The following is a 24,209-nucleotide window of genomic DNA, read 5'->3' as shown; positions in this document are numbered from 1 at the left end:
AAGAAGCAGAACAGGACAGTAACAGATCAGGGCAGGAGGCGCCGCTCGCCGCAGTCCTCGCAAGAGAAGGAATCCGAGCCCTGCGCTGAACGAGTGACGCTCGAGTAAGCGAGTACCGAGGGCGACGTGAGAAAGCCAATAGAATTTAATCTGAATATTGCCGAAATGTATGTGGAGGTTATGTAGATCTGTGTTCTATAGCCTCATCCCGAAATTCGTCTTAACGCCTTAGGAAATCCACGGAAAACAACAGGCAGGATGGGTCGTCTCTATTTAGGATATTAACCAATTATTGGCTGTGAGATGTTTGTACAGGGACATCATTTTATTTTTACTTCAATTTTTATTGTACCTGAGTTATTGAATGTACTTCACCCCATCCCTTCTACTAGTGAACTTCCAACCGTCCTCCGTACAGATCCAAGACCGCATATGCAGTCAAAGTCGCCTTACGGTCATAGTAAACAGTACTGAGTACTGACTATAGTACGTTCCAGAAATATGGTCGTATTTTTCAGTGAAGAAGTGAATTCATTATTTAATCATACTTTCGCACAGATACTGTGTCCGTTTGGTTACGTCGCTTTCCGGTTTCCCCCACCCGACTCTGCTGGCACTTCTGTGAAGACTAATGTGTGGGCTGTCTTAGCTTTTTTCTGAAAACATTTGCTGTTAGGAATTGGAAGTCTACGTAATATTATGAAGTGTTTAAAATAATTTAAATAAGATGTACTCGTTAAGTAAGTAACTTTCACGTGATTTCCCCCCCCCTCTTTCTACGACCCTGCGACATAACCACTTGAACGAGCAGTAGGTAGCATTTATCTGTGTGGATCGGACAGAAGTGAAAATTGAATTTACAGTACGTAAGGTACTCTGTTATAGAATAGGTACAGAATAATTACTTCAACAGGCGCTGGATTATGGCCCACCATGTCGACTGACTTGAGTAATTATTTCTTTTTGAGTAACTGTAAAACAGTTGTGTTTGCTAAATATCCTACAACAATAGAGGAATTAAAGAATTACATTCAAGGAAAAATACATTCAATTTCAGAAGATAGGCTATGCTTAAAAACGTTTCCGATAATATCCACAAAATAACTGAAGCCTACATTGAAATGAACGTTCAACATTTTCAACAATTTGTTTAAAATATCCAGATTTTGATTATTTTTCAATTTAAATGCACTCTCCATATTGTATACAAATGTGCTGTAGACAGTGTACTATAAATTGCATAATGAATACGTCCGCCTGGATAGTTCAGTTAGTGAGTAAAAACACTTCTTGTTAATACTGTACTGTATTTTAATTAAATAAAAAACCTAACGAAAATGATCAAACTCAAAGTCCTAATATCCCAGTTTACGTAAATGGATGAACTAATTTTCTTCCCTCCGATACCTAGTAAAGTGATTTGTTTGTATTTTAGTCTAGTATCATGCGTTTCGGAAGGGAGTAACAAACAGTGTATCTAGTTCTCAACCGTTAGTCCAAAGGTATATCTAGGTTAATATTAGAAATGTTATTAAAACAAAATGATGTCCCGGTAATAAAATATCACCCGAAGGCATAATGTGGGGAAGAATGTATACTCTTCTTACCAAGGGGGGGGAGAGGAATTTGTATCTCCGCCTTAGAGATTGTTTGCGAGTGGGAAATATTTTAACATTGTCATTGTGAATATGATTCAGTTGTTGATGGCAACATTCCTCGCGTTGGATGCTAGGCTAGCCAGGAAACCAAGTCCAGCCCCGTCAACCAGTTTGGGGTGAGGGAGAGGAGGATGGTGTGCATGTAACAGCCCGAATTGCATTTCTCGACAAGATAGATTTCTTGAATAAGATAACCTGGAGATAGGTCCTGATCCCGAAACCCGAACAGGCAACAGTCTTACAGCTTCTCATGTACCTAACCAGAAACAGAATTCAATTCTGTCAACTGAAAAAGTATGGTTGAGGAACAGAACGAATGTAGGTAGCTTGAAGAATGGGAGTATATGGGCAAAGAACTCAAAATCGCATAGGGGCTTCAAGACAAGGAAATATTAATAAAATAAATATAGAAAGAAAATGAAGAAAACATAGCATAATGGGATTTGGAAAAACAGTATACTGCAAGAAAAAAGCTCCAACGTGTATCATCAGTGAAAATAAGCAGGATAGAATAAATCAGTTAATAATGTGTGTAACGAGGGTATAGACCGAGTGATGCTATTTAGCTATGGAAAATGGAGTCAAAACCGAAGTAAAGGGGTCACTATTTTCTGCTTACTTACAGTTTATGAACGTCGTCTTCTCATCTCATTTTTTGATCACCTGAAGACGAAGATAGAGTCATTCTTTGAATCATTGTGATTTACTTGTTCATCAAATCATCGCCTCTAAATTAATTATAAATCCTTCTTTTATCGTTTTCGTAAATTTCCAAGGTTCAATTGATCTTTCTCGAATTGAAAATATTCTACGATATGCTCAGGGCTGGCTTCTGATTGTTGTTAGCAGTAAAGGCAGATGAGAAAACTTATTATTTTGCAAATTTCATACGACATTTGCCTTATGTTCATTTTTAAGTTTATATAATATCATTTGATCTTGCTTGTTAAAAATCCGTGTGAAGTCTAACCGGGTTTACCGCTGTTATATTATCCATGATGTGGCCATTTTACCAGGTGCAATTTTTCTCTTTTTTTTAACTGTACCTATGTGTTACTTCATATGCCAAAGATTCACTATGAGATAGTTATAGTTTTTTAAATACTATATTTTAACAACTTCGTCCTTTCCTCTGATTCCTATTTACCCTACTACAGATAAGATAAATTTCTTTAAATTTCAATAGTTTATTTAATTTTGAACAAATATTTAGTGAAATGCTGTCTTTTATGTCTTGCAAATTTTGATGATGTTGTAGGAAGCTCACCTTTGTTAATGTCTGTGGAAAAATATACAAATATGACATTACGATAATGTTCCATAGATAATGAATTCTTAAAAGTGGTTCTAATTCGATACTGAGCTTGGTGCATTTATTGCAGGGGCGTACGCAAGGGGGGGATTACCGGGTTTGAATCCTTCTTAAATTAAAAAACAGGACATATTTAGATTTGAGTATTTTTTCGTTTTCCCTTCTCCAATTTTTCACTGTTAGAGTAACAAAATCTACATCGACATAAGGCATAGTCCTCCTACCTCTCCTCAAAAATATAATCCCTGTGCTTGTTGCTGCTGCCCAAACGAATTATAAGAATGCTGTCTTTGTTATAAAGAGACCTACCATCTAGTACCGACCTTGTAATAAAATGAAGCTGACATAATATGAAATTTAACTTCTTGTGAAACATGTCGAAAAGGTTGCTTTGACAGTTCTACAGTACAGATGTTGTTAAATATTGTACATTGTCGATTTTAAACTCATTTTTAGAGTGGTATTCACCTATTCATTAGTTTGAGTTCTGACGTTCGTTTAACGTTTTGTACATTTGACAGTTTATATATTTAATATAAATTTCACATATCGTTCCGGATTCTTTGGTACGTCTGAGCTACCGCAAAGCTCAATTTTACAATTTTCTAGCAAAAAGTCCCGCAGTGATTCTATTGAGGTTAGTGAAAATTTCACACTGGCACATGTTTCTTTACAGCCGCAGCGTGACGATGTTGTTGCAAATGTTCTTCCCGGAACTAATTTCACATCCCCCTGTCAAAACTCAGCTGATAATAATAATAATAATAATAATAATAATCAGGGAAAGGATTTATATGTAAATACATATTTACTTATAAAGCTAATATAATTTATATTTTGCATTATCTTTATGTTTCACAATGTGTAGGGTTGAAAAATCCTACTTTTATTTTCCATATTTTTCCATATTTTAGAGTTTAGTACATATTTTCGTTAATTTCCATATATTTTCCATATTTCATATAAAACAGTCCATATTATATTAGGTTTAACAATAAAACAAAACAAAATTCCATTAACTTTTAAAAATACATTTCAACAATAGAGATTTAAACACATGTTCAGTAATCCCTTTAACATCAGAGTTATTTGAAAATTAGCAGTCCTATCAACAATGGGAAAGTAAGTTACAAAACTGTATTAATTTAATTTAAAATTTTTAACAGACTTCAGTTGTGCAGCTCAACAGTTAAATGCCAGTCAGAGTACACATAGGTTCAGTTTTGTAAATCATACTATAAAGACGGTAAATATGCCAAAAGTACGTCATTCAGTCAATTTAAAATCAAAACTAACAAGTTACATTTCAGAATTTAAAGAAGATGGTTTATCAACTGACAATAAAATATTATTTTGTAATTTGTGTCAGTGTGCAGTATCATCTACACAAAAGTTCCTGGTGCAACAACACATTACAACTAGTAAACATCAGGCCAACAAACAACTAAATTCCAAGCAGAGACAATTGTTTTTAACACAACCAACAACATCGAATGTAAGATCTGAGTTTAACATCGACCTGTGCCGTTCTCTCATCTCTGCTGATATTCCTCTCTACAAACTAAAGAATAAGGTCTTCAGGGAATTCCTTGAAAAATATACTCAACATACAATCCCGGATGAGTCAACACTTAGGAAGACGTATGCTCCATCCATCTACGATGAGACAATACAGAAGATAAGAGATGAAATTAAAGATAGTTCAATTTGGGTTTCCATTGATGAGACTCCCGACAAAGAAGGTAGACTTGTTGGTAATGTAGTTATCGGTTTGTTAAGTGAACAATATTCTGAACGAATTCTTTTACATTGTGATGTTCTAGAAAAGTGCAATAACAAAACTATAGTTAAACTGTTCAACGAAGCTATGGGTATCCTGTGGCCAAAGGGTATTATGTACGATAATGTGTTATTCTTTATTAGCGATGCTGCCCCTTATATGGTCAAAGCTGGACAAGCATTATCTGTTGTATATCCTAAATTGACTCATTTTACTTGTGTGGCGCATGCATTTCATCGTGTGGCAGAAGTGGTCAGAGACAATTTCCCTAAAGTAGATTTGTTGATTTCATCAGTGAAAAAAGTATTTCTCAAAGCTCCCAGTAGAGTTAACGTGTTGAAAGAAATGTACCCTGAAATTCCATTGCCACCAAAGCCAATTTTAACTAGATGGGGTACATGGCTAGAAGCAGTTGAATATTATGCCGAACATATAGACTCTATTAACAATGTTCTCCTTGCATTGGACTCTGAAGATGCAGTCTCAATTGATACTGCGAAAACAGTTACCTGTGACATAAGTGTGAAGAATGACTTAGCTCACATTCAGCATACATTTTCATGCATCATAAAAACGCTCAAAAGTCTCCAAAATAGGCACCTTTCACTATCTGAAAGTTTTGAAATTATAAATAGTACTGTGGAACAACTGAATCGTGGTAGAGGTAAAGTTGCAGATGCAGTAAGAGCTAAGGTGGACACTGTACTTTCAAAAAACCCTGGATATGAAGAACTACAAAAGGTTGTTGCTGTGATGAGTGGTGAATCAACAGTGAAGATTAACTTGGACTTATCCCCAGCAGACATTGTGAAATTGAATTATGTACCAGTTACTTCTTGTGACGTCGAACGCTCTTTTAGTCAGTATAAATCTATCCTCAGAGACAATAGAAGAAGATTCACTTTTCAGCACTTGAAAGAAATGTTTGTAACCTATTGTTATGGTAACAGACAATAAAAATTGTGTTTTGTTGAAACTACATTGGAAGATAAGGTACGTCCATTATATTTTTTGTTTAGTTTGATTAAAATGTACCAATATTTAACGTACATAGTCATTTTTTTATAATTTTAAGTCCATATTTAATTCCATATTTTGGTAAAAATCCATATTTAATTCCATATTTTGGTAAAAATAACTACATATATATTTACATATTTCATATATTTTTAGTCCATATAAATCCGTTCCCTGATAATAATAATAATAATAATAATAATAATAATAAGTTAGAATTTATAAAAGTTATATTACTGGTTGTTCTGTATGGTTGTGAAACTTGGACTCTCACTTTGAGAGAGGAACAGAGATTAAGGGTGTTTGAGAATAAGGTTCTTAGGAAAATATTTGGGGCTAAGAGGGATGAAGTTACAGGAGAATGGAAAAAGTTACACAACATAGAGCTGCACGCATTGTATACTTCACCTGACATAATTAGGACCATAAAATCCAGAAGTTTGAAATGGGCAGGACATGTAGCACGTATGGGCGAATCCAGAAATGCATATGGAGTGTTAGTTGGGAGGCCGGAGGGCAAAAGACCTTTGGGGAGGCCGAGACGTAGATGGGAAGATAATATTAAAATGGATTTGAGGGAGGTAGGATATGATGGTAGAGACTGGATTAACCTTGCTCAGGATAGGGACCAAAGGCGGGGTTATGTGAGGGCGGCAATGAATCTCCGGGTTCCTTAAAAGCCAGTACGTATAATAATAATAATAATAATAATAATAATAATAATAATAATAATAATAATATAGAATTTTAAATGCCGATAATGTAAATTGTAAACAGTTCTGTAGTGTTCGGGTAAAGGGGGATAAATTCATTTTTTGTGCAGATGGAATTTTGTTCCCCAGATAAACACACAAGTTAAATTATACAAGTGAGAATGCAAGAATCGAAAGAATACTAGCGTTTGATGTGTTTTATTTATGTAGAAAATTATTTGCAATAAGGGTCCTAAGTTTAATTTTCATTTATCTCCAAACTCATTTTTATTATTTATCTCCCTTTACCTAAACAACACAGAATTTTAATAAAGACCAAAGTTATGCGTAAAAAGTTATGCATACTCCATTCAGTTGTATTACGTTGAGCTTTCCTTTGCTACTAATATGTAAATTTTTGTAGTGATATAATAGAGCATCACGTGTACAATCAATCTCAGAAGTTCCCTGAGATATCACCGTGATAGACAAATTCGGCCTAGGAGTTAATAATATTGCCTTATTAATTGTATTGTGAGCAAAAATAGTGTTGATAATTTCTAGATTTATGTATGTTAGTGTAGATATTTTGTACCTTTTCTAGTTAAACAGTTTATCCTCATTTACAAGAACTCATCAAAGTGCGTGCTTTGCGCGAGACGTATAACAACAGTATAATAACACTACATAACCTATTAATTATGCATAAAGATACAAATTATCTTGCCTAAAACTACGCGTAAGAAAATAATGAGTTTCAAAGAATAACGTGATAGAGGAGGGATTCTCGGTATTCTTTCGTAAAATATTGGTCATTTTGAAAGCAAACATTGAGTGATTGAAGAGAGAAAACACGTTGTAAAAACAATTTTCCATCTATACTGTTATTATTACACACTCGAATTTGCATTTCAAAATAGTAGCTTCCCCTTAAAAAAAAAAGAAAAAGAAAAAGAAAAAAATGACTGTTAGGCCTACTGCAAGAAACAGATTTGCAAAAAAATATTTCTGCGAAGTGTCAACGGTCTTTATTGTTTAATCATTCACTAGAACTTCATTATAACCAAATTCTTGCAATCAGTGACCTCTGAACTAGAGGAGCAACGGAAGACGAGTAGAATAGCCACCCATAGTCGATTAGGCCTATCTGTTCTGTCTACAACAAAAATGAACAAATCGTCATTGTTTCTTTAATCACAACAAGAAAGCGTCTGTGAGTCTGGTTTTCTCTAAGTATTTCCTTATTCTTGATATTCTTTTTCAATAGACTACTTTGGGAAAAGAATCTAATCCTTGTACAAGTAAGAAAAATCTCCTTAACATATAGATATAACCATCATGGTGCACGGAGATAGGATAGAGGTGGCTCAGCTAAGTCCCTAATTCGCGAGGTCCCCTGGTTCGTTCTCCGGTGCCGACAAATGTCGAGGTTTTTCCTGTGGTTTTTCTCGACTCAATATAACTGTCAGTTAAATAAAGGTCAGTGCAGGATTGAATCCCAATTATCGGAAAATAATAGAAAAAATACAACAGAAACATGCATTCCAACACTAAACAACAGGTAGTCGCGATATGAAATAGGAATTAAAGCAATTATAATTAATAAATAAAGCTAAAAAATAGTCCCTAATTTCTACCAGATTTAAATTATCATTCTCGTCTACGCCTATTAGTAGGTCTCGCTAACTGACAAGGGAAAGCCCTCGGTTCGAATAGAAATTTGTTAGTCAACATTTGTACATGGACTTACTTTAGAACATTGAAGAAGACTGCAAAGCCATTCGACCGTGTAAGGCCTCGTTTGTCCGCTAGAGCACGTTAAAGTTTCGTGCAAAGTCCGGACGATCGCGGGTTTGTCTCCGCTGTCAGCAATCGGCATGTTTGTTGATAGCATGCTCTACGGTCCATACCCGACGTGTTTTTTGATAGTGTGCGGTCAAAATGGATAACTTGGTAGTATTAATGTTTGGAATGTGCTAGATATTGTGCCAGCTAAATTGCAAAGGAAATATCCGAAGACAGGCAATCTTGGTAGGGAGGGCAACACTTTTTGCGATGTTTTTAGTAAAACTGATAGAACGAAAATATGCAAACCAGTTTCAATGTTCCACTTCTATTACAATGGGCAGGACAGTGAATGAAGGAACAGAATTTGAAGAAATGCTAATGAAGAATCCTATCCTAACGAAAACACCAGTGATGGAGACACCACACCAGAAAGGGAAACTACTAGTTGTAGCGAATATGAACCATCTCCAAAAAGGAAACCAAAAATGGTAAGCGTTGTAACTGAATATTCTGACAGTAAGCTTCAACAAATTAATGGTGATTACCATAAAGCGCCACGGAAAGTGACAATCTATAAAGAACTGCTCAAGAGATATCCTACCATAAAAAGTACGTACAATATAAAAAGTAATATTTGATACATTGAAGAAAATATGAATAATGGCACACATTTTCATGGAAAAACGGCAATCAAACAAAAAGTTATAAAGCAATTCATCATAGCTGAATTTGATAAAGCAAGAAACGAGAGTAAATGTGTTCATTACTGGCATCTGCTCTTTTGGGCTATGGAAAAAGCACGAGAAATAGGACATGCAGATTTTACCTTGATTGCCTTGTCAGGTTTTTTCCGATGTTTTCTCAACCGTAAGGCAGGTAATGTATGGCGAATCCTCGGCCTTATTTCGCCAAATACCATGTCACTGTCACAAAATTCATCGACGCTAAATAATCCAGTAGTTGATACAGTCATTAAATTAAAAAAAAAAAGAAATCTCTATGTCACAAGGTGTTACATACTGCATGCATATACCATATTTACTCGAAAATGAAACTCCATCAAAAGACTCTACTAATTTTTTACAGTAAGGTTTTATTTTGTAAAAGTATTTTGTATGCGAATATTAGACCAATAAGAAAATACTGGTAATAGAATGCAAGTGCCATATTCTATAAGTGAGACAGAAGCTGTAAGTTTTTCAGAAAATCTTTTTCAAGAGAGTACAATAGATCAAAGACCGGCAAAACCTCATTCAGGCCCGCCCATAACTACATTAGTTACCTTCATTAGTGTGCTTACATATAGAGTGGAAGTGAATAGGGTACACTTAAATGAATAGAAAACCTATATTACGTTTTGTGATTAAATGCACGATTAATTAGAAAATTAAGTTGGAAGTTTCAGCACTCTGACCGCTAACACAATCGTCTGTCTTCTCGTAATAAAGATGTAAGAGATGAACGAATTCAGATCTGTCTTTGTACGCGAGTCTCCCTCTCTCGCTACGACGTTACAATCTGCTCGCCTCGTTCAGTGACTTGAAATTAGTGGTTTTTAAATTAAATTTACACGAAAACCGTCCATGCTATTGAAATACGCCGGGGGGATAAACTATTCTTTATCGATAGAAAATTTAATATGGACAAAAATCACGATCCTACTCGTAATAGTTACCAAATAAGATATTGTAAAACATTTGAGAAAAACATTTTTTTCTGAAAAAACTATGAACTTTCCACCAATATGATATTACAGTTTTATTTTAATACTCGTACAGGCCAGCTACTTTATGGTGACAGCTCTGGCCTGGCGACGCAGTGGTTTGGGCGAGTTCACTATTTGTTCGAAGGGGTGTTCATTTTAGTCTTCCCCTGGCTGCGCTAGCGGTCACATCTCGGGAGCGTTAGGTGGGCGTACAGTCGCGCTAAGGACTTACTACACCACCACTGTCTTGTATATTGCAATTTAGTGTGTTTGTTAGGTACATATCATTTAGTTACTTAAATAGTTGTAGTGCTTCTGTTTTGTATTGTTTAGTATGTAGTATTTATTGTCTAGATTCACTGCTATTTTCTGTTTGTGAAAATTCTGCCTGTGAGAATCAAACTGAAAGGTCGGGTATTGCATTCGCAGTCGCGAGAAGTCGTGAGCAACGTGTAGCGCTTTATGAAGACAGCGTCGGAAGAAAAACGTAACAAATGTTGGAAAACTTGTAGCAGAGTTTACCGCTGTGTCTGAGAGCTGCGTTAGCCAAATAATAAGGGAGAGTAAAGACATTGATAATCGACGCCAAAATAAACTGTCATAAGACGAACCAAAGCACGAGTTCTATATTTCACAGAAATAGCGGCCCATACTTAAAAAATATATATTATTGAAATTGAAAGACTATCGGCTTTCAGGGAGGTATCCCAACTTTAAGGAAAGTTATTTCGAAATTAGGATTTCATTGGAAAAAAAAACACAAAATAATCGCCAAATTGTGATGGAGCATCACAGCATTAGGGCCAAAAGTTTGCAGTATTTGAGGAAAATAAAGAAGTACAGAGAAGAAGGCCGCTCCAGCTTTTACATGGATGATGATGATGATGATGATGATGATGATGATGATGATGATGATGATGATGGGAAAGGTAACAGTGAAGCACTGATGAACATTACCGGTATTTCCGCATGAGTATATTTCATTGTTAATTAGTGATTAACTGTTAAATATAATGAATGATTCGATTGCTGCTCATTGTATTTCCACATTAGTTTACATCTTTAGTGTTTATATATATATATATATATATATATATATATATTATTTTAATGTACCGAAGTACATTCGTGTTTATTATTGTTCCGAACTCCTGCTCATTGTATTTCCATGTTAGTTTACTTCTTTAGTGTTTATTAGTGACTATTGTTCCGGAGTATGAAGTGAACACAGTGACAGGAGCTCAAAATTATGCAGACGCCGCAATGTGCGGGAGAGCAACGTGAGACTTCATTTCTAATATGACTGTATTTCCCTCCCTCCATTCGCTCCGCCTCGGATCGGTCTCCCTCTCACAGCCGAACCTTCTCCTCTCTCGCGTCGACGAGCTGTCACCATAAAGTAACTGGGCTGTACAACATGAGCTATTCGCTCTAGAAATCTGCAAGGCTATTTCACTTGCACCATATATATAGTTTTTGCAAATGGCGCAACACTGACCGAACGACTATACTGTCACGTCGTCAGCTTTCCTCATTGGTAACTCGGATTGGAACCCGGCGAGTCAAAGTGAAACGTCTTGTGGATAGAAACGGTGCTTAAGTGTAGGATTTCCCGGGTACTCTCTTCTATCATTGCTCCATTAATAATAATAATAATAATAATAATAATAATAATAATAATAATAATAATAATAATACCATCATCATCCATCATCATCATCATCATCATCATCATCATCATCATGTGGTGCTACATACACCGCCACCCATGGTGGAGCGTTGATTTGACACAGCTCAAATATCTACTGTTTCGGCGCGTCACTCCTAGAAGAGGACGCTTGGGCTAATGACGCAAAGTCAAATACCCTCTATCTAATAAAAAAATATATAAATCCAAATTCATATAAAATAATTGATGATGAAACAATTTTCAATGAAAATTACGTCTAATATGTTCCAGAAAGCATTTTTACATAAATTAGTAATGAAAGGAAACGCTGAACAAATAAAAATGTCCAATTCTTGAAGACAAATAACGATAAATATATAGATTAATTTCGTTTGGCTTGGCTTTTCGAGGGCTGGATCCGAAAGAGGTGCTTGCACTCAGACATGCTTTGACCCACTGTTCTTCCTATAAGATACACGCGATGATTAGCACAGTCCGACAGGTGTTCAGGGTGGCATTAGTGAATCCATTACGTAGGTGGACCATCCTGGTTAAGCCAGGTCCCAACCACAGACGAGTAACCTGATAAGTCAAACCCGTATTACCTCACCCTGTTTTTAACTATTGGAGATGATAGATGAAATGAGGGTAAGGTGGAAAGTGTTCGTAGAATAATGGAGGGAAACGGGAATTCCCCGAGAAATACCCTCTGCTACATCTGTTTTGTCCACCACAAATTCCATCACGAATTGGCCGGGAATCGAACCCGGACCATCAGAATGGAAGACTAAGGTGCTATCGTTGAGCCACAGATGCGACATGTGGACAATTAACTCACGTGAATGTATGACCAGTAAACATCGTTGCTTTCAATGTGAAATCTGGATTTATTATTGTGAAAAATATTCGTGCAAACTGAAAGGAGCACATTTTTGTCGTCTCATTCACATCTAAAAAAAAAAAACTGTTTTTATTATCTTTAAGCTCACACTAACCATATGACTAAGAAGAATTACATTTCTTAAGTCAAAATTTAATAAACATGTTTATTTTTCTTCCTCTCCAAGAAAGAGAGTTAGTTCTCTTATTGGCATACGTAGAGTTAACGAACTTCTTGCCTGGCCCCTCGTAAGCACGATTTGATCAAATATTTCTTTGTTCAATGCCTCAATGTCTTATTTAACTACAAGGTCATCAATCCATTACATATACACAACGTTGCCAGGAATCTTATATTCCTTTAAAAGAACTGTTCTGGCACACGTAGCACAGTAGCCGTTTGGTTAACATTTTAATCTCGGCTTGAGTTCGAATCTCGGTAATACATTCTCGTCATTGTCATCATATGAGATTTATTATTAGAGAATTCGCTTTATTACCTATATGAAGTGCACAGAAATAGGCTTATAACTCTCTGTGAACCACCGGCGTGGCTCAGTCGGTTAAGGCACTTGCCTGTCGGTCTGAAGTTGCGCTCGGGCGCGGGTTCGATCCCCGTTTGGGCTGATTATCTGGTTAGTTTTTTTTCCGAGGTTTCCCCAACCGTAAAGTAAGTGCCAGGTAATCTATGGCGAATTCTCGGCCTCATCTCGCCAAATACCATCTCGCTATCATCAATCTCATCGATGCTAAATAACCTAGTAGTTGATACAGCGTCGTTTAATAACAAACTAAAAAAACTCTCTGTGATAACATTAGTGACTTTAGCAAATTCAGCTTTCTGAGACACAGACTATAGTAAGGGTCACATAAGAACAGTTCCTAAACAGCAAATATTGCCGTCTTGTTAGTGTTGCCAACTGTTACAAGATATCACCATATGAAGTAAAATCACTGATCCTACGCGCTTAATGACTTATTTACTTACCGTACTTTACCATTATGTTGGAAGGATATTCTAAGTAATTCAATAATTTGTAACATATTTTCGTAAGCAAATTATACGAGAAATAGATCAACATGTGAGGTATTTTGTCTGGGAATATGAAATTCATTGGTTTGACTAAACAACTGATTCACGAGGGTTTAACCTAAAATGTATTTTGTTGACCACATGAAATTATTAGTAGGATATTAACACCGAATATCACCATGAAATGTTTGCTTAAGAATACTTAGCCTACTCCTAATAATTTTGCTATTCTAGTTATAATTGCTGTCTCCGTGAGCATAATTTTATTACTTCTTCATTATCTTCTTTCGGTTAAATCTGAAAGAACAGAACGCCTGTAGGGGAAGTTATTCCCACTATCGCAGCACGCGTAACGCTTTCTTGGTGGAGTCGCTGCCATGCTTTTCCCTCTTTTTGACATTATTGTAATAAAAATCTAAACACGAAATAAATTCATTAAAATGTGAAATGGTAATTCTATCGATTACCCACCTGCATTATCACACCCAAGTACTGTATGATACATTTATTTACACTTACCTAACTATAATTTTGAATTGTAGCCACAACGCAACACACAAAATAACTATTAATACTGATATTAATTAATTATTAGCATATTGATATTTCACTAGCCTCCAGTAGGCCTAACCGGCTCAGAAATCTAGTACAGTTTTAATTTCATGTAACTCCAGTCTGCCTCAGCTGCCCACATTAACAGTTACAAAATCATTACCATTTGTAGTATTTGTCATTATCGAAATTCGAAACAAAGTTGGCAAAAGAAAATTCAACATGCATACTAGAAAATCACCACAATCCACTAGCATATGTAATAATGAGGGAAAAATTGTTAGGTTTCACCCTTAGGGTATGAAGTAAGCTGACCCGGACTATACTTTATTGCTACCAAAAATTTTATCTCAACATATTTACAATCAAAGTCGTTAATTTTGTCGTCATCTTACCACCACTACCAAAGCTATCGAACATTATAAGAATTGGATTCCTAAGTAATTTAATTGACGACATATATTCACAAGTAGTGAAACTCCCTGATTATGTGACCACTAATCAATGTACGGTAATGTTGGGGACCGATTATACAAATTGACTGCAGCATGGTACGTGAGCTGGGGACGTGAACTAGTACGAGGACATTGACTTGGTTCTGCGATCGATTACGGGAATAAGATGAACGTAAACAAATCTGGACAGCTCTAAATGTAAATATACGCTACATAGCATTATAAAGATATATTTTTACGGACCTTTCGTTATGTGCGGAAGAATTATCATAGAATTATTCGTAGGTTTGAGTTCCCTTCTTTCTTTTCTTGTGCTACAATGTCTCTGTATATATTATAATATCGCTTGTCACCTCGTATGTTTTTATTACATAATATACATGTAATGTTCTTGTCATTCACTTCAAAACACCAAATTCCGCTGCAAAAATATGCGCCTGATAACCTTTAACCTTCGGCATTGTTATTCAGCAGGTACACTGTTTACGCATGCTACTGTAGTGACTGGCGAACGGAGTATTCAGCAAGTTCACTGTTAATATGCATGCTAGAAACCACCGTAACACATCCTATCTGTCCCCAACATTACAAGCCTACTGATCAGCATAACAAAACACTTAAAACAACATATAAAAAACATAACATTCAGTCCCTATGTACAGTACATAGAACGAAAGGTTTTCGAGAATCGAAGTAAGGTTTTTTGAATAAGCTATATCATCTTAATTAACCATATTTTATGTTTATTTTATCATTATATTAATTATAAAGTGAAAGTAGTGGAATACTGTAAAAGTCGATTTTGAAACGGAAATACACGTTCTTGAAGGTGAATGTTGGCTTGCCTTTATATCTTCTGCTTATTTGTGTCTAGAGATTTTTCCTAAGAATCGGACAATAAAGTTATTTTAGTGTCTTGCGAGTCAATTACTCCCTAGACCGGGAATGATGCATATGAAGTTTAATGTTTTAGTGAAGATAACAAAATGAAATACCATAGCGATTTGTTCGAAGTCGATTTTTTGGCGACGTCCTTCTCTTCAATACATGTGGCAGAGTACAAAATGAACTCTAGATCGCTCGTCTCCAAAAACGATTATGTCAAAAATTAATTTAATTAATAACTAGAAAATTACGATTTAAATCGACAAATCTTAAAACGGTGTAAGCAGATTTTTTCAGGCGGAAATCTCTATAGATGTTAAAAATTCCCCACAATCAGTGAAAAAATCCCTACGCTGGTCAAATCAAAGCTCAACGGCCCCATTTGGTAGGATACATGCTTTAATTAGGTCTATACAAGATAAAAAAAAAAGAAGTTCGTACTTACAGTTATAGGCTAATTGAAATTAGTTTTCCTCGTTGTCACCTCTCTTTCACCTCTATAAGTGCAATAATTTCGTCCTTTTTTCTGTTTGTCTGTTTATACATGCTTCATTAAATAATTTAAGTATTTCTTGTGTTACAGACATCTTTTTCATACTGCGCATGTCTTGTTTTATGCGCACCTTAGAAAATATACGTTCCATAGAAGCATTAGAATGCGACAGAGAAAGATAACTGTTGGCAATTTTCGTTACATTTTGAAACATGAATTGAGACTTAACATTTTGGCATTCCTCATTTTGTCCCCAAAATTCCAGAATTGGCAACTTTAATTAGCCTATGGCGATTTTTTCGAATGAGGAAAAACTGGGCAAAAGCGTAAAAAAGACTGTTCAAAGATAATTAACAAATTCAAGTCAAAAATTAATTCTGAAATGGTACAAATGGCTGTAGTCTGTAACTGATTCTGTGAATAGAGAAGCATAGAAGTTATAGTGTAGGTGTGTTATGATTATGAATGAGAGAGAGAGAGAGAGGGAGAGATTCCTGAAAGGCTAATGAATCCACGAATGTTCAGTTTATCATCTTGAACCTAAAAACGAAGGCGGTTGTACTCACAGTACAATTGAATACTATTAGATATTTCAAATCACAAGGCTTCGAGTTTCTAAATATGTCAGGCTCCTTGCGTCGTTTTAAGAGTAAATAGTTGTCCACGAGTAATAAACATCAAAACAAAACAAAAAGAACAAAAAAAGAACACACACTGAAAAGCCCTACATTTTAGCAATTATTTTTTAAAAATCCCTACATCCCTTTTCTTGTGACAAATCCCTGCGTCGAGGTATAAATTTCTACACATGGTAACAATACAGTCTAGTATATACAGTCACGAAGCTTGAGTTGTGAGGGTGCTAGGAACAATAGACTGTGCCGGTACTATTTCGCATTGTCTGTAATGAGGCGATATTAGCGATCCTAGTGGTTAGCAACTATCTATGGATGCACATTTACTACGTATTGAGCTTCGTGACTGTATATAGGCCTACTAGACTGTGGTAACACTGTCTTCAAATAAAAGTTAAGCCTGAGTCAAGTGTAATAGGCTACGTTACTTAAGATATCAGGAAACTCGAGCCGTTAGAGAGATTAAGCAATAATAATATTAATCTCGATGTACATTTATTCTGCGTTAATGTACAATTACTACATTTGTTTTTAATACTCTAATCCACCAAGACCGTTTTATGGAATATCATATTATGAAACTAGTTTATAATGTTACGTATTTTATTGCATGAGTCAATGATCGTTTCACAATATTATTTTTTTTGTACACCAACATTATATAGGCGTACAGTCTTTGTCGTTAGTCAAAATCTTCCATAAAAAACCACATTATTGTACCAGTGACGTAAAATATTACCATGCCAACTAAAACGTCACGACTGCTATTATGACGGCATAATTTGTATCAAAGTAATTATTATGAAACAATTTGCTGTGCAATAATATTTAATACATCATCATTGTCACAGCAACCCCTTTCTTCATAGACCATGATAACTAGAGGGCGGAAAAATGTGCGTTACCACGCGATACAGGTTAGTTTGGTCTGAAGTATGAATGACGTTACAGGTACAAGCGCAATAACATAAATACATCACGAAAGAGCGACAGTACAAGTAGGAACCAACAAATGACCTTCAGTGTTAACTTCTAGTCGTATGGGAAAGAGAGCCAGGTGTTTACATTAGTTTATTGCCTTTGTGCAGGTGGTAGTGTTGTATAAAAGTAATTTAAAATACGTAAGTCGAAGGATTTGGAATTAAAAAGTCTAAGAAATAAATACGGAAGACAAATTTTGATTCCGCAAGGGAAAATATTTTTTGTGCCGCGCGAAAATGTGAAATTAAAATGTGAAATATCACATAGAGCGGCATTGTAACAGCAAGAAACATACCGAAAATGCACAAAGCTCTTCGATATCAAATAATGAAAAACATACACGATCTGAATTTAATGTGGATTCATGTAATATAATGATTTCTGCAAATATTCCGTTCAAGAAACTTGATAATTCACATTTTAGAGGTGAAAAGTTGAAAGAAAAATTGCACAAATTCTGCAAATAAAAAAACACCGGTTATACAGTTATATGTAACGTTTTGAGTGGAGGGAAAAACGACAATTATTACGGCGCTTTCTCCATTTGCATCTCTAATATCTTGTGACGTGGAAAGAAGCTTTTCAATGTTGAAAAACTGTTTGAGTGAGAGACGTCGAACTTTCTCTTTCGATATTTCGGTTCAGTATAATTCATCCTTTAATCATCCAGACTGTGGCAGTTAACATTTGAGGTAAGTTTGTAAATCATCATAACTATATTACAACTTCTTTCCAGTATTTATAGGTCGATTGGAGTGGTGAGGTTCTCATTATCAGACTGTACTCTCTTACCGCTGTTTACGTGAGTGAATGATAACAGCATAGTCCGTTGATACTGAACTTAAGGCATAACTCACATTTTTCCGCCATTTAATGATAACAAACCATCATTACAAATTTGATGTTATTTCTTTATTAATTACTTTATAATGTTGTCGTACAAAAAATACGTATGGAACACGTTTATAATGTTATACAGCTATTACATTCATAAAAATTAGGAAAGGAGCTCGTTTCCTAAACATTGACTCATGCAATAAAGTATAACATTATAAAGTTGTTTCATAGTACACTATTATGGGGCAAGTTACCGGTATGCCGTCAAAATATAATTCATTACGTTTTAGTTAGCATGGTAGTATTTTAAGGCACTAGAACAATAATGTGACATATTCTGCACGACTTTGACTAACATGAAAACTGTTTATAATGCTGATGTACAAAAAATGCTTATTATTATATTTAATCTATGCCATTATTATTGCAATGGTATGAAATAATTGTTAATATTTATACACTGATATGTATACCTGTATTTTATTGAATAGTGATGAAATAATAATTAATAATTATATAAACTTATATAATTTGTACAGAGATTAATTAATTATTAATATATTATTATAAACGGATGTTTTAGGTGAAGTGGGAAGATTGTATACTCAAACTTTCGAGGGAAATTATTCATTTGCTGTAACTTGGTATAACATTGTTTTCTATTTTACTACGTAAAAGGTATTATGAGAAAATATTTACAATTTAAGTCGGCACTGTTATTTCTGTATAATTAATAAATTCTTTTTATTGAGCTCTGGTTGTTTGATGAAATAGTTTGATCGTCTGAAAGTAGAAATGTTGAATTGTTTTGTTCCAATTGACAGAAGGAAATACAGAAATATTGAGAAAAAAACTGTTTAAGTCTAATGCTGACATACGTGAATGTCACTTTCTGAAGTGACGTAGTAATAATAATAATAATAATAATAATAATAATAATAATAATAATAATAAATAATATCGTTAGAGTTAGCAGGAGGACTGCTGGTATTTCTGATTATTTTATGAATATGTTTCATAACATGAAATGTTTTATATTGCAAATAATTTTGATTATTCTTTTTCTTCTTTTAGCTTTGTGAAGGATGGAGTATTGTACCTGAGGCCGACACTAACTGCAGATGAATATGGAGAAAAATTGTTATACACTGGTGGTATCTATTACCCAGACTGTAACATGGAACCTTGTATTTCGTAAGTGGTATTTATTAAATTAAATTAAATTATGGTTTATTTAACGACGCTCGTAACTGCCGAGGTTATATCAGTGTCGAAGGTGTGCCGGAAGTTTGTCCCGCAGGAGTTCTTTTACATGCCAGTAAATCTACTGACATGAGCCTGTCGCATTTAAGCACACTTAAATGCCATCGACCTGGGCCGGGATCGAACCCCCAGCCTCGAGCACAGAAGACCAGCGCTATACCGACTACGCTACCCAGGCTGACGGCATTTATCATTTGTATTCTTTTAGTAACTCGAAATAAGTTGCGGATGTTTAGGTGGTCGATGACAAAAGCTTTTTGTGTGACTTTTGCAGTAGATGAAGTTATAATAGCGCAAGATGAATTTAATTGAAATAAAACTGTGTGTTTCAAGTTTCACTTATTAATCATTAGAAACGAGAATTCCATGCAAATGTATGTTTTTATAGGAACATAGGACATAGCTCAAACTTAGTACTTATCCATTTCATTACTTTCCGGTTCCAAATATAGGTATTTTTTCCTTGCATGTTGGCATGTTTTTGCATAATTGGGGCTAAAAACATGCATAATGAATATTTAAGCAATTTTAGCGTAATCATGCATATAATATACATTATATTCAGTTTAAATGCATGTTTTAATGGTTTTGAGTGGACACCTCAGTTTCTCGATTTTTATGTCCCTTATGTTAGTTTAAGGAATTAGAATTAAAGAATGAAAAGGAAAAAGGTTCATTCAAGTTTGTACCCATAAATTCTTTCGATGTAGAGAAGTCATTCTCTACCTACAAAACATATTGACTGACAAGCGCAGGAACCTCACAGAAACCAATTTACAAATGTTGTTAGTTGTAACTGTGCGAAAAAAAAAGGTGAAGTGAAATAAGAAATTTGGAACAAAAATGAAAGTGCATATTTTAATGTTTTTTTTCGCTTGATCGTGCATATTTCATAGTTCGATAGCGCATGAATGCATGCATATTTTTGGATTTGATAGTGCATGAAATTCTCGTCTCTACTAATCATTAAAGTTCGGATAAAGTAGCTGTTATTAGGATAGGCATCCTTGGTATACCTTATTTTATTTCAAGGAGTGCAGTTCGGTGGCTCCTTTCAACACCGAACTGCACTCCTTGAAATAAAATAAGGTATAAATGGGTTTTGTTTACAAACGTTAACTAGTCGCGTGTCTCCCAGCCGACAGTAGTGACGATGTATATTCAGTTCCTATCGGCTGCACTGTCCATTAACTGATATTTTAGCTAGGGGGTGGGCAGCTCTCTTCCCAGCAGGTAGAGTTTTAGCTAGTGGAAGGGGGTAGTGTTGAAGCAAGTCAAGGCTCTATCCTATACAGCTATACAGCCTATCCGATATAGCTACTTTATCCGAACTTAGCCTACTAATCATAGTAGTAGACTAATTGTAACAAAAGTGATCGCTGAATATACAATAAAACACTTTCATATGATTCATATTAAATTAACACCGTAATGCACTTGTTATGTTGAACTATAATATTCAAAACCATTTTTCCATTACCAAAATAAAAGAAAAGTTTTTAAATAAAAAATATTATTAAGGATGAAATGTAGTCGAAGCACATTTATATGTAGGTTTTATTACATGAATGTAAGAGGGAAATCTAGAAAGTAATAGACGAAAGATACAGGGTGTATCTATATATGTGTCCATAAATGTGGATGCGTATTCCTGACACCAAAACATAACAGAAAGTTCATATGAACATGGGTCCGCAAACCCTTCGTTAGGGAGTTATGAAAGTAATTTCCTGTAGTGACCCCTGATTATGTAATTCACCTCACACTTCCATTTTTCCCACTTCCTTCATTACAGTTGATCATGACATTTGTTTTGTTTTGTTTGATTCCCTTTTGTTCTGTTTTATGTTATTTACAGTAACATTCATCACATCACAAGATGTATTCAGTGAGGGAAATGACGGATATGCACTACATTTATGGCCTAGCAGATGGGAATACGGTAGCAAATTTGATAAAATCCGTAACACCCCAGGACATTTGCACAGAGTACGGCAAAGCATGGAACGCAAGCTCAGGGCATGCATCGAAGCAGGAGGAGGTCACTTTGAGCAATTTTTATAAATGTGTGTTGTTAAATGTATCACATGTATCATTACCAATAAACCCATAACTCCCTAACGAAGGGTTTGCGGACCCATGTTCATATAAACTTCTTGTTTTGGTTTGGTGTCAGGAATACGCCCCCACATTTATGGACACATAATATATAGATACATCCTGTATAAGCGAATCTATATATAGCTTCGCAAGACTTTCAACCGGACGAAGTAAAAACCGGACTTTTTGATTTTGACAAAGGAAAGACTGTGAGCAGACGTTTAAAGTCACATGTCAATACTGACTATATTTTGCATACAAATACGAGTACATTGTGTATACAGGTTTTTTTTTTTTATTTAAAACGCAGTGTTGATTTCAAGCTGTATTTGGTCTGTAGAATGTCCCTTCGCAAAGCCCAACAATAGTCAGCCACTACAACAGGCTTCCTTCTGTCTTAATATTATCTACTCTATTGTAGAAACATCTCTGTGAAACTGCTTATCAGGCCCATCACTGGTTTCATTTATATTCACAGGAAAGGAGTTAAATTATGAATATGAGAAAGGTTTCGTTAAAAACGCTACATCACAATTTTTATAGGCCCCAAATGAATTTGTTATGATCGTTTCGTAGTTTTTGACTTTATAATTTACCAACAAGTTCTAAAGATATCTTTGAACCAAATCATGTAGTTCTTTCAGCTCAATTTAATATGTTTTCAAAATATTTATCCTTCATCAACTCCTTAATCTGTGGGCCGATATTCTTTAATTGAAGGTATTCTGCTCTAATCCGAATTGACAAAATGTTTAATGAGATTTATTTACAGTTGCTGTAGAATCAGATCAGTGTAAGCTCTTGCAAGAAAATAACCACAAAATATGTCAATTAATTAATTTGGATTTTATCCAAAATTATACGAACACTTTATACAAATTTATACTCCGTATCGTTCACATTGTCCCGCGCCGTGGCGTCGTGGTCTAAGACATTCTGCCTAGGAGTCGTGTTACGGGATGCGCGCTGGTTAGAATCCTCGTGGGGGAAGAAATTTTCTCATGAAATTTCAGCCAGTGTATGGGACCGTGCCCACCCAGCATCGTGATGCACTTGGGAAGCTACGATAGGTAGCGAAATCCGGTTGCGAATGCCAGCTATAACGGCTGGGGGGATGATCGTGCTAACCACACGATACCTCCATTCTGGTTGGATGATCGTCCACTTCTGCTTCGGCATGTGGGCGTGAGGCCAGCAGCCGGCTGGTCGGTCTAGGCCCTTCACGGGCTGTAGCACCACGGATTATTATTATTGTTCACATTAAAGCTGTAAGAAAAAAAATTGTTTTATTGTATACCCTAAAATAAAAATGTCAGCTACAATCGATGTGAAAAAGTACGCGTACACGTGGACCTCTATGTTGCTCCAAAGTTTCATTCAGTTATGAGTTTGAATTACACTCCAAATATAAAGCAAATGTCAGGTGATTCCATGATGGACCTTCCGACTAATCTCGCCAAAATACTATCTCGCTGTCACCAATTCCACTTACGCTGGGTAACCATAAAATTGATGCAGCGTCGTTACATAATCTATTTAAGCAAAAACTTCCTTCTTAAAACTACTGCTATTACTATTATCGCTATTGCTACTGTTGCTGATTTTCTTGCTGATATAAAGCTCAACACAAAATTATATAAATTACAAGCGACCCGTCATGAAGCATTAAAGATGCACTTTGTTTCGCCGTGCCTAGATTCACACCCGGTGCAGCCATGTGATTGTACGTAACTGCAGTCGTGAGCCCATAACACGAGAATGGGTCACACTGTCAAGGTCTGCTATGCAGCGCTCAGCAACTGCCGCATAGCAATAAGCAGATTTGAGTTTCATTTCTTTCCGGATATAACCATTTCACACATCCGTGAACTGAGGACTTTGAAGTTCGTAAAATAGTCCTCTAATAGCTCAATCTTTCTGAATTTCTTTTTATCCTATTGATTTTATTTTTATTTTTTCTTTCTACTTTACTCTTCTCCTACATTATTTGTCTTTTCTTATTTATATTCTCTTTCTTTCCTTTATTTCTTAACTCGCTACCTTTCTTTTATTTAAATTTTCCATTCCTTTTTGTCTGTTTATTTTTCTTTTCTTTCTTTCTTTCTTTCTTTCTTTCTTTCTTTCTTTCTTTCTTTCTTTCTTTCTTTCTTTCTTTCTTCTATATCAATCCATCCTTCCATACAACTGTTTGTTCATACCTTCTTGACTTTCTCCCTATTTTAATTCATCCAAACAATCCATTAATGCTCTCCCGACTGAGCTACCCCAGGAACTACACACGACACCGTCACAATTTTTCCTTTATATCCATACAACTCAAATGGGCTGACAAAACGCCAGAATCCAACTTTGAGTGCATACAAATTCTGTCATGAAATATATTATGCAAATCTGGCTTTCAGGTAGTAGTTCCCTATAAAGCAGGTTTGAATAATTTCAAGGAAAAATTGGAGGTACGTTAACAGGAAGCCACAA

At 35.3% G+C, this 24,209-nt stretch overlaps 1 protein-coding gene across 1 annotated transcript in view; it reads left to right on the top strand.

The window, feature by feature from the left end:
• Positions 1–24,209, top strand: part of LOC138701167 (beta-1,3-glucan-binding protein-like) — a 109,459-nt gene that overhangs the window by 40,542 nt on the left and 44,708 nt on the right. Inside the window, exon 2 of the mRNA XM_069827793.1 lies at positions 19,446–19,565. Within this exon, the coding sequence (XP_069683894.1) occupies positions 19,446–19,565 (120 nt within the window). The remainder of the gene's footprint in view (positions 1–19,445; positions 19,566–24,209) is intronic.

Source organism: Periplaneta americana, chromosome 1, assembly GCF_040183065.1.
Source record: "Periplaneta americana isolate PAMFEO1 chromosome 1, P.americana_PAMFEO1_priV1, whole genome shotgun sequence".
Lineage (NCBI taxonomy): Eukaryota > Metazoa > Arthropoda > Insecta > Blattodea > Blattidae > Periplaneta > Periplaneta americana.
Note: the sequence above shows the minus strand (reverse complement) of the source record. Positions and strands in the feature narration are given on the sequence as shown.